The sequence below is a fragment of the Gastrolobium bilobum genome, unplaced genomic scaffold, assembly GCF_033153095.1.
Source record: "Gastrolobium bilobum isolate Gb01-03AN ecotype WA unplaced genomic scaffold, APGP_CSIRO_Gbil_v1 utg3870, whole genome shotgun sequence".
In the NCBI taxonomy this organism is placed as follows: Eukaryota; Viridiplantae; Streptophyta; class Magnoliopsida; order Fabales; family Fabaceae; genus Gastrolobium; species Gastrolobium bilobum.
This window is the reverse complement of record NW_026895180.1, coordinates 632,696-645,265: the sequence shown is the minus strand read 5'-3', so window position 1 is coordinate 645,265 and position 12,570 is coordinate 632,696. Positions and strand designations below refer to the sequence as shown.

At 29.5% G+C, this 12,570-nt stretch overlaps 1 protein-coding gene across 1 annotated transcript; it reads left to right on the top strand.

Moving 5' to 3' along the window:
- The first annotated feature begins 633 nt into the window (after positions 1–633).
- On the top strand, positions 634–3,038 carry LOC133297725 (mannan endo-1,4-beta-mannosidase 5-like). The gene is made up of 5 exons (XM_061496917.1): positions 634–963; positions 1,573–1,767; positions 1,926–2,048; positions 2,170–2,372; positions 2,669–3,038. The coding sequence occupies exons 1-5, from the start codon at positions 634–636 to the stop codon at positions 3,036–3,038; spliced, it is 1,221 nt and encodes a 406-aa protein (XP_061352901.1).
- The last annotated feature ends 9,532 nt before the right edge of the window (positions 3,039–12,570 follow it).

Sequence of the window (12,570 nt, the reverse complement as noted above, 5' to 3'; positions counted from 1 at the left end):
ATGCATGAATTTTGTTGTTAGCGTTTGACTCTAAGACCAACCCAAGCAACAGCACACGCCAATCGGCTAACAGAACAAAGAAAAGTCTAGAAGAAAAGAATGTAACGAGTAACGACTATAGGGCATAAAGAAAGATGGAAAGAAACCTGTAAATACTTGTAGGGGATTTAGCTTTCTTCCAAAATGGATAAAGAGTGCGAAAAAACATTTCTCGTTGCTCAAATTAAATGCACCATCCTCATGGGAGCGACGTCACAAAAATAAAAAATAAAAAAATAAAAAATGGCCACTTACATGCATTCCAAAAATCTCTGCCGCCAATATCAAATAACCTTTGCGTCTTTTCTAATGATGATCTTCACGAGCTAGATTTCGTAACTTACTTTGCCCTGTCCATATCCTCTGTAACTAACATGTACATACCTTAATGAAAATGCCCTCCTTTTTTTATTTTTAATATTGTTATATTTTTGGCATCTACTTATAACACTATCTGTTGAATTCCATTATCTTCATCTCAATCGCCCAACCCATATTCTTCACTCCTATAAATGTCGAACAAGCTTGGCACAAATTTTCATACCCAATCATCTTTTGTTTATTCGAGAATATATATAACTCATCCTAGCAAAAATGACTGTTTTTATGAACCTTACTAGTGTGATTGTACTTCTCATTTCAACCCTAGTTTGTGAAGCTAGGCTTCTTAATGATACAGCTGGATTTGTTCAAAGCAATGGCACAGAATTTGTGCTAAATGGCTCTCCGTTTCTATTCAACGGCTTTAACTCTTACTGGATGATGAACGTAGCTGCTGATCCAAACCAAACATATAAAGTTTCCAATGTTTTTCGAGATGCTTCGGCTGCGGGTCTTACTGTGTGTCGTACATGGGCATTTAGTGATGGTGGAAATCAATCTCTACAAATATCGCCTGGTCTATACAATGAGCCTATGTTCCAGGTTTACTTCATTTGTTCTATATATGTGCATGCATATCTAGCTAGATCCATGATTTTTTTCACCTCTTGTAGTATGTCATAATAATTCATTTGATTTAGATTATAGTAAAGACGATGGAAAACATATTTGTCATACACGGAAAAAAGAGTATTATAAATGAGATAATGTAAAAATCCAATAAATATGCACCGTATATTTGAACCCCTCAAGGGTAACTCAGTTGATAACTGAGCTCCCAAGGATTTAGTGAATCTCAATGCACACGTTGCTTCAATAAGGGATAACTTTCGGGCCATACATATTCCAAAGACAATGTGATCGGAGAAAGTTAAATAAGGATATCCTCCAAGTTATACCAAAAAAAATAAAAAATGTGTATACTTTTGTAGTTGTAAGAATGCTCTAACTCCGCAATATATAGTCATAACTAATGATGAATCCCATAAAAAAAAAAATGAAGTTATATGTTAATTTAATTGCAAGGTAATTAATTAATATGATTGTATGGATTGTTACATGCATGCATGCATTTTGAGTAAAAACTAGTACCTTTTGTTGCGCGAATATAATACGAATGGTTTCTAATTAATTTCTAATTGCTCGTGCTAGGCATTGGATTTTGTGGTGGCAGAAGCGAAAAAGTATGGAGTGCGTTTGATTTTGAGCTTGGTCAACAATTACAAAGATTTTGGAGGAAGGCCTCAGTATGTGCAGTGGGCTAATAGTTCTGGGGTCCCAGTCAACAACGATGATGACTTTTATAACAATACTGTTATAAAGGATTACTACAAAGCCCATGTCAAAGTACGTCAAATATTAAAGAACTTGAACGAATTGTTTGAGTTAACTTCAAAATTAGCGAAAGCCTTTCCCTTTCTTTGAAAAATAAATAAATAAATTGAGCTAAATAAGTGATTAATTAATTACATTTTATAATTTGTGTGTGCTTGATTGTATTGCAGACGGTGCTGACAAGGAACAACACAATAACTGGAACAGCTTATAGAGATGAACCAACCATAATGGCCTGGGAACTAATTAATGAACCACGCTGCGAAGTTGATTACTCTGGCATGACCATAAATGTATAACATTTTTTTTTTTTACCATGTTATGTTATTTAACTATACATTTTATACATATAATTAAAATATTATATTGTTTTGTAAAAGCTAATTAGTCATGCATGTTTCTTATGTACTACAGGCATGGGTTCAAGAGATGGCTCCCTATGTGAAATCTATTGACAATAATCACTTATTGGAGGTTGGAATGGAAGGATTCTATGGAGATTCCATTCCAGAAAAGAAGCAATACAACCCTGGTTTCCAAGTTGGTACAGATTTTGTTAGCAACAATCTCATTGAAGAAATTGATTTCACAACAATCCATGCATATCCTGATAATTGGTGAGTATTATATTGTTTAGAATAACTACAATTATGTTTCCAATAAAAAAAAAGAATAAATACAGTTAAAATTCCATTTTATTATTACTGCAAAAAAAAGATTCTATTAATTTCTTGTTGCTCCTAAGGAGTTATTTGCAGCTGATACATGTTTTTCAGGATATGAAACCATATCCTAAAAAGTATATGACTGTTGCACGGAATAATGTCTCTGCAGCGGCAGCTGAAGAGACATATTTTTCAAAAAAAAAAAAATCCATTTTATTACAACTTAATTATTGCACATATGTATACAGGCTAGCTGGACAAAATGATACGGTGCAAATGGCATTCATGCAAAGTTGGATGACAAGTCATTGGAATGACTCAAGCACAATCTTGAAGAAGCCATTGGTGCTTACTGAATTCGGGATGTCGAATAAAGATGATGGGTATAGTATCGATGCGAGAGATTCATTTATGAATGCTGTGTATTCAAGCATCTATGATTTGGCACAACATGGAGGAACATTTGCTGGGGGATTGATTTGGCAACTTTTGGATGAAGGAATGGACCCATACGATGATGGATATGAGATTGTTTTGTCTCAAAACTCTTCTACAAACAGTGTTATAAGCCAACAGTCTTCTAAAATGATTGCACTTGAGCATTCATTGGGCATATGAATAACTCTTCAAAGACTAATGGCTTTTTTCTTTGCCGTGAATTTCTTTTCGTGGCTTTGAGGAAAGTTTAAGAAACAAGTTACAATTTCATATGTAATTTAATTACTTCTTGTTGTTTATGCAAAAACACAAAAATATAAATAAGAATGACATTTTCCACGTATTAGCTATTGTTTATGAAACATTAGAGTTATTATATGTGTCAATTAATCCATTTATTTATAGCCAATCAATTTTTTTATTGTCTCTTGGAAAGAAAATAAATATTTTTAATTTTTCAAAGATTAAAAAATATAAAGTGAAAACTTTAGGTTTAGATTTTAGTGAAAGTTTTAATTAAATTCAGAAAAAAAAGACAAATCTATCTTTAAAGTGAGAAGTACTTGGAAGCAAATATAATGATAAGTGATAATAACATTGTTTTAATATTTTCTTTTTTATTTATTTATTTTTTGGAAATCTACGAGAGAAGACAGAAACTGTCTAGCTACTCTGGGTCTCTAAAGACCCATCCTGTCTTTAGCTATCATATCAATACAACCATTTGGAGGTGAAGGAATTATGGGGTGTTTAGTAAGGGAAAAATTTTTTTTATTGGGGAATTACAATTTTTTGGAATATGATTAGAAAATGAGTTTTTCGGGAATGTTACTAAAAAGTTGTTTGGTAGGCTAACATATTTCTGAAAATATTGAGTTAATTTTCTTGATACTGTATTTGGTTGTATTAAAATTTTCCTTGTCATACTGTATTTGGTATTCTTGGAAGGTATTTTCAAAAAAAATTACACAGAAAATCAGATTTCGAGAAAATCATATTCCCGAAAAAAATTTAAAAATCTCATACCAAACGTGGATAAATAAGATTAACATCTTCAATTTTCCGGGAATCCTAAAAAAAAAAAACCTTGTACCATCTTCAATTTTAAAAATAAGGATATCCCTCCTTTTTATTTATTTTAAATGAAAGTATAATGATATTTTGAAATTAACCAAAATGTAATTAATTGAAATAAGAAAACTAATTTATACTAATATAAAATAGAATAGACAAATAGATAAATATAAATATATCACTCCCATATTGATAATCTCATATTTGTTATAGAATTAAAGGAGAGAAAATAGAAAAAGGAAACTAAAGATGAAAAAACACATGAAGAGCTTTAGGAAAAGTATAGAAATATTACTAACTTATGAATTCATCATCATCTAATATCTCATATAAGTCATGTCCTTATGTAGGATTATACATTTTTGCGACTAGTCTTATTCGGGGCGGATCTCAAAATTAAGACTTTAAAACCCTTGCAAAGACAATACAGGAGAGGATCGAACACATGCTCTCAACCCCACATCTTCAGTATACCTGGGGATTAGGACTATACATGAATAGAGGAAGTAAGTATATTTCAATACACCATTAGTATGATGTATGATGATTATATTTCATACCAAAAGTCATAAGCAAACAAAACGTTACATAAACCTCTTGTATTCCAATAGTTATTCATATGTGAAATTCATATTTTACAACAATATTAGAATAATGATACTTATTTTATATTTATATTCACATATTTCCTAAACGTGTCTATATAGTATATATTAATGATTAAATAATAGCAATCATGTTAAAAAAATAAATACATAATAATACACTCAAACTAAAATAGCTTAAGTTCGTTATACACCTTATAATCATGTTAACTATTTTACAGTTTATTGGAGGAAAGATATCAACAACTATTTATTTGGATATCAATTACTATTTATTTGGATATCAATTATTATTTGTTGAGAAGTTTTTGTTTACAAATTCTTACAAACTACAATAAGTATGACCGGTCATACTTCAATCAAAAGTGAAAAGTGTATGATAAGCCAATTTGTAAAAAATATTTGTTAACATATCTTTCTCTCATAAGAAATCATTTATGATTAATTATTAAGATATTGATTAGTATATGCTATCAAAAACAAATAAAAAAAATCACGATAGTCATAACAAATATCCTAACAAGTCGTAACTAATATCCTTCTCAATCTGTTTAGATACAAGATACCCAAAACAACATCACAATGAAAGTTGATTAATCACAGTATTTGATCCACAATGCAAATCAAAATTTTCACCAATCATGTATAATCTTCCGCTATAATTAAAATTCGCAGCAAATAATCCATAAATAAAAGGATAACAATCATTTAAGGAGATGATAGCTTCAAAGGATCTCAGAACCTGAAGCAACTGCACAGAAACCTCAAAAGCCCAAAGCATTGAAAAGAGTTTCGCCACTTTTTTTGTTTCTTGCTAAGGGCTTTAAGTTCTCTTTCTCTTCTCATGCACTCTATGACATCCTCCTTATACATGACATCAATTATTTCTTCATAGTCGTCTTTGCCATAGAATATGTCTCCCGTAGCTTTATGTGCCTTTGACTCTTTTTTGTACAAAGAAGAAACCCCTGTAAATAACAAGGAAAGGGTAGAAGAAGAATTGGATGTGCATAGCTTTGACATACACAAACAGCTACAGTTGCCACAATCCATCTGGAGAAATTCTCTTAGCCAAGAGAACCAAATAATAATGATATGAACAAATTTAAGTGATGAAACTGTTAATGTAAAATTCAACTTTTAAATAAAACAAGATATAATCAGGACCTAAAACTAGTTCAAAAGGATCACATATTTAAACGACACAGGTAACAAAGGAATTGGATACTTGAGAGGACACGAATATTTCGTTTTTAAATTGGGTCAGTCAACTTAGATTAATCCATAAAATAATGAAAATTCTATAAAATAACGAAAATTCCATAAAATAACGATTCTATATGATAAATAAATATTGAATATGGATAAGTTGAAATCAAAATATAAAGATAATATTCAGTGAATGCATCTTAGCGACCGCCTTGAGATGTCCATAATTATATTTATATATAAATATTAAAAAATCAGCGAATATTCATTATCATAAATATAGGATAGTTATTTTTTTTTTTTTTGGTAAACTGTGGGATAGGTTATTCTACTTGCTATTTTTTCTGCTATCACCTGCCAACACTATTAGATCAGAATCTCAAGCAGAGAGAAAAAAATAAATGTTAATTAAGATTCTGATCTAATAGTGTTCTAGAGTGGTAAGCAAAAATAGGCAAAAAATAATAATAGGTAGAATAACTTATTTCAATAAATATTTAAATTAAAATAAGAAAAATGTGTTCCACTAATTAAGCTGAATAACAAACATATCGTTACAATATCTTTACTCCAAAACCTACGGTATTACAACAATTTTAGTTATTTTTTTAAAATAACTCTATCTTTGGACATTGGAGATGGTATCAGTTACAACATTCCTCGAGTTTATGATAGGAATATAATTACAAGGACTGATGAGAAGACAACTCTATCTTTAAAGTGAGAACTGAGAAGTAATTTGAAGCAAATATGATGACAAGTGATAATAATATTGTTTTAATATTTTATCTTTTTCATTGAGGGATAGATTATTCTTACTGCCGTTTTTTTACTACTCTTAATTACTATCAACTTTGTTATTATTGGATAAAAATCAAATCAACGGTTACAAAAAAAATCAAGTGAGAATCGTTAATTTAATTTTGATCCAACAATATTAAAGTTGGTAGTAAGTATAGCATCCCTCTTTTAAATGGAATTATAATTATATTTTGAAATTAACCAAAAACATAATTAATTAAAGGGTTCACTTTTCTGCAGTTACTGCAAATAAATTATCTACAAAGCCTAATAAAACGTCGTTTTGGGGCGAAATGTAGATAACTTATCGGCAGTAATTAAATTTTTAATATTTCAATCCCAAAACGACGTCGTTTTGAGAATAAATGTAGATAACTTATCTGCAGTAAATGCAGAAATATTTTTCTATTAATTAAAATGAGAAAACTCATCTATACAGGAATAAAATAGAATAGACAAATAGATAAATATATATATAAATATATCACTCCCATATTGATAATCTCATATTAGAATAATATTGGTACTTATTTTATATTTATGTTCACATATTTCTTGCACGTGTCTATATATATAAATGATTAAATAATAACACTCATGTTAAAAAAAATTGATAATAACACTCAAAATGAAATAGCTTAACTTATACACATAACCATGTTTTATTTTGTAGGTGATTGGAGGAAAGATATCAATCACTATTTATTAGGATATTAATTATTATTTGGTATAATAAGATATTCTTTACGATTAATTATTAGCATATTGATTAGGATTTGTTATAAAGGAAATATATATATATATATATATATATATATATATATATATATATAGGGTTCGTCTTTTATACGGTCAATGTAGATAAGTTATCTACATTGAGCCCAAAACGACGTCGTTTTGGGACCGAAATCAAGGTATTTTTGTAATTATAATTTAATTCAGGGTTATAATAGTCTTTTTCATTATAATTTTTAAATCCAAAATGACATCATTTTGGGAGTGAATGCAGGTAACTTATCTATATTCACTCTAGAAATATTAAAGCCATATATATATATATATATATATAGGCAGGATCCTTTGTCAAATTTGAAGTTTGACACCTCATCAAAGAGTCGTTAGATAAAAAAAGATCAACGACTCCGATTTGTAAGCATGTGAACATTGATCTTTTTTTATCTAACGGCTCTTAGATGAGGTGTCAAACTTCAAATTTGACATCAGTGTCAAAGGATCCTACCTTATATATATATATATATAGGGTTAGCTTTTTCTGCAGTTACTGCAGATAACTCTTTACGACGTCGTTTTGGACGAAAATCGTAGTGTTTTTGTAATTTCAATTTATTTTAGGGTTATAATAGTCTTTATATTTATAATTTTTTAAGATTTCAATATCAAAACGACGTCGTTTTGAAAATAAATGCAGATAATTTATCTGCAGAAACATTTTTCCCCCATATATATAGGTAAAATCATTTCTGCAGCCATTTTACGTACAACAACGACAGGTGTATGGTTATGATTTCCTACATTTAATGCTTTCATCTTTTGTATGGTTGTTATTCCCCTCATTTAATGCTTTCACGTACATATATGGCAAGTATTTGATTGTTGCACGTACAACAACTGCAGAAATGTAAACCCCATATATATATATACAAACGAATTAAAAATGAGAAGTACTTTTTTCTAAAAAAAAGCTAATCCAAACGGGCCCTTAGGGTCTTATCACAATCTCCAAGGAGAAAATTTCCTAAGAGGTATGAATAATAATATGACAAGGATCACGTTTCAAATAGAAAAATTATACTAATTATATACAAATTATAATAAATATGACACTGAGGAGGGTTAAAGCACCATTTTAAAATTTTTGAACAAAAGAATTGTCCAGTTAAAGTTGATTGAATACGTTTTTTCAAACTAATACAGTCAAACATGTGACTTTAGTCCCGTCAATGATACTGACGGGACTCGTGCCATGTCAGCGCCACGTAGGCAGTCTCATTACTGTAAAACTTCAGAAGATCATAGCTTTTGACTCGGTATCCAAATCAGATTTTTTTTTCATTTCACATAACTTTTTAAGATCTACGCATTGACATCTCGTTTGACATATTTTATCTCCCACAAACATAGTTTGAATTTGCAACAATAGTCCACAATTACAATATCATTTAAATACAGAAGATCCCGATTTATTTCCAAACCAACACAATGAGCTGCCGCATGTGTCATCTTTTGAATTTACACGCTCTTGTTATTGTAGTACAATTGTTACAAATTCAAACTATGTTTGTGAGATATAAAATATCTTAAATGAGGTGTCATTGCATAGATCTCCAAAAGTTATGTGAAATAAAAAAAATCATCTAATTTGGATACCCGAGTCAAAAGTTATGGCATTCAGAAATTTTATGATAATAAGAATGCGTACGTGGCACTGACATGACACAAGTCCCGTTAATATGAGTGACATGTTTAATTGTGTTAGTTTGGAAAAACTTATCCAATCAATTTTAACTGAATAATTCTTTTGTCCAAAAAATTTAAAAATAGTGCTTTTCCACCGTGGAGTGGGTGACTCTCACTCACAATAATTCATATTATTATTATGATAAGTGCATCTATAACAAATCCGCAGTAAAGTAGTAATATGTAGATTGCATGACTCGATCGTTTGGATTTTTTTGAAAAACCGAACCGAATTGATTTAAATGGTTCGGTTCAAAAATGGTTGAATTCGGTTCGAAAGTTGTTCGATTCGAAAGTGGTTCGGTTCGGTTGAAAACGGTTCGGTTCAATTCGGAACCGGTTCGGGTCGACCTATTATAAAAAGAAAAAAATTTAAAATTTAAAAAATGAAGTTATAAAAATCAATTTGATTTGGTTTGAGAACGGTTCGGTTAGGAAACGGTTCGACTCGGTTCGGTTCAAAATGATTCGGTTCTTAAACTGATTTTAAAATCCGGTTCGGTTCATGAACTGGTTTCAAATCCTTTTTTTCCTGCTTGTCAAATATGTACATAATTTAAGATATTATAAAATAAGAATGAATCAATTATTTAGCAATTATTTTGAAGGAAAGATATTAGTCACAATTTGTTAGAATATTCTTTAAAAATCGGTTCGGTTCATGAACTGATTTTTAAAAATTGATTATTTTAATAGCGGTTCGATTCGGTTTAGTTTTTTTTTTTATTTTACACACCCCTGTGCAATACCGTTAACAAATTAAAATTATCCTAAAAAATAAATTCATAGTATTTGATCCAGAATGCAAATTAAAATTTCACCAATCTTGTATATAATCGTCCGTTATAATTAAAATTCACAAGAAATAACACATAAAAAGTACTAATCATATAAGGAGATGATAGCTTTAAAGAATCTCAGAACCTCAAGCAACCACCCAGAAGCATCGGAAGCCCAAAGCATTGAAAGAATTTTCGCCACTTTTTCTGATTCCTCCTAAGGGCTTTGAGTTCTCTTTCTTCCCTTCTCATGCACACCATGAGATCCTCTTTATACATGACATCAATAATTTCTTAATAGTCATATTTGCCATAGAATATGTCTCCCATAGCTTCATGGTGAGGTCTCCGAACAACCTGCGACTCCCATTGCTCTGACATACACCCACAGCTACAGTTGCTGCTCATTCCTCCACCATCATCCCCGCTAGCACAGTCAACACCTCGAGAAATTCTTTTAGCCATAAAAACCAAAGGTTTAATAAGAGTTATGTTGTAGGAAAAGTGATTGTGTTATGTTATAGAGATTCGTTTTGCGTGCCAGAGTTTTTTTTTTTTTTTTGGTTTCAAAAATTGTGGGTCCAACAAAATGTTGTGTGTGTAGAAAAGTTGTTGTGGTCACGTTAAATTATAGATACAAAACCCAAAAACCAAATAATAATGATATGAACTAAAATAATTCAATTTTATTTTATTATTATCGTCTTCTAATGGAATCCTATAGGGACTAGAAATTTAAGTGGACCACCACATTATGGAAGGTTTTTCAAATGATTAGGCGACTCCAAAATAGCAAAACCACCCCTGATATAAAAACAGTTACAAATGTACAAAATAAAATAAAAAATGAAATGTATAATTAAATTTAAAGATGCTTTTACTCAAAAAAAATATATTAAGCAATTGTTGTTCAAGAAAGCAGAATTAGGAATCAGGAAGTGCTGTGAAGCCCGAGTTGGTTCCTATTTAATTGTTGAGCTCATACAATGATCACATATTTCTTCCATATTTTAAGCAGAATAAAAATTTTATTTCAAAAAAAAAAAAAAATGGGCATTTAAAGAAAAAGCCGAAATGGTACTTAAAAAAAACTATTATCGGAGTAGATTAATCGAGGCGGATGCAATAGATACGGTAAAATAAGAAAATTATAATTATGTATTAAAAGTAGAGGAAGGTTATACTTATAATCTTTTTTTTACAACCTCTTACAATCATATCTTAACATTGTTAATTTTCGTCAATCAACTATTATCATTTATTATGAATTAATAATTAATTCATGAATTTAATTTGCGAAAATAATAACCGTTGATTGACGGAAATCAACGGTGTTAAGATATGGTTGTAAGAGGTTGTAAAAAAAAAGTTGTAAGTATAACATTCCTCAAAGTTGAGGGAGGTTATACTTACAACCTTTTTTTTTACAACCTCTTACAATCATATCTTAATATTGTTGATTTTCGCCAATCAACGATTATCATTTATTGTGAATTAATAATTAATTCGTGAATTTAATTTGTGAAAATAATAACCGTTGATTGACGGAAATCACGGTGTTAAGATATGGTTGTAAGAGATTGTAAAAAAAAAGTTGTAAGTATAACATTCCTCTTAAAAGTAAAATAGAAATTATTTTAAAAACTTTTTAAATAATTAAAAAAAAATTAATATACAAATAATGGGGAAGGTTATACTTACAACCTATTTTCGTTTAATCCTCATATCTTAACCGTTGATTTTCGTCAATCAACGGTTAAGATTTTCGCAAATAAAATTTATTAATTAATTATTAATTTACAATAAATGATAATCGTTGATTGACAGAAATCAACGGTTAAGATATGATTGTAAGAGGTTGTAAACAAAAATAGATTGTGAGTATAACCTCCCCACAAATAATTATATATATATAGGGCTTTATTAGTCTCATTTTACATAAGATAGTTATCTTATATTGTAGAGAGAAAAAAGGTGGGTCCCACCATTACAAGAAAAAAAAAGGTGGGATGCAAAAATCGAAGTGAGAGAACATGAGAGAAATTATCTTATGTGAAAGGAGAGTAATATTTTTCATATATATATATATGGAAAAACGTTTGTCCTTCCGAAGGATATAACTTTATGTTATTTTAAATTTTAACCGTTAATTTCCGTCAATCAACTGTTAGAATTTATTGGGTCAAACTTATTAATTAATTAGTAATTCGTAATAAAATCTAATAAATCTTAACCGTTGATTGACGAAAATCAACGATTAGCATCTAAAATGACACAAAGTTATATTCTTTAAAAGGATAAACAGTTTTTCTATATATATATATATGGGTCAGAATCGTAATAAATCTTACATCAAATCTTAATCGTTTATTTTAATAGATTTAACGATGGTGATTTATTAATAATTTATAATTAATTAAAGAGTATAACTGAATAAATTATAACCATATGATAGACTTAAATTGGCAAACAAGAAACAACTCCATGCCAGACTTTTTTATATTTAATATAGGGTTTAATATTTTTGTTTTTATTGCACACAAGAAAAAATTATGTCACACTCACATAAAAGTAAACGAATCTCACTATTATCTTCTCTTTATAATAAAACCTACTCAGTTTTATAAGAATGTGCCAGAAAAAAAATTGCATCAAAAGCAAAAACATTTTTCCCTTTAATATATGTTAGACTAGATTCAAAATATTTTCTAATTAAAGAAAACGTTCCAGCTCATTCCCGCTCCTATATACCTGCATAATCTAAAT

Coding starts and splice junctions, on each gene's coding strand:
- LOC133297725 (XM_061496917.1), top strand. CDS start 634: ATGACTGTTTTTATGAACCTTACTAGTGTGATTGTACTTCTCATTTCA. Junction 964..1,572: donor ACAATGAGCCTATGTTCCAG/GTTTACTTCATT, acceptor TGCTCGTGCTAG/GCATTGGATTTTGTGGTGGC. Junction 1,768..1,925: donor ACTACAAAGCCCATGTCAAA/GTACGTCAAATA, acceptor ATTGTATTGCAG/ACGGTGCTGACAAGGAACAA.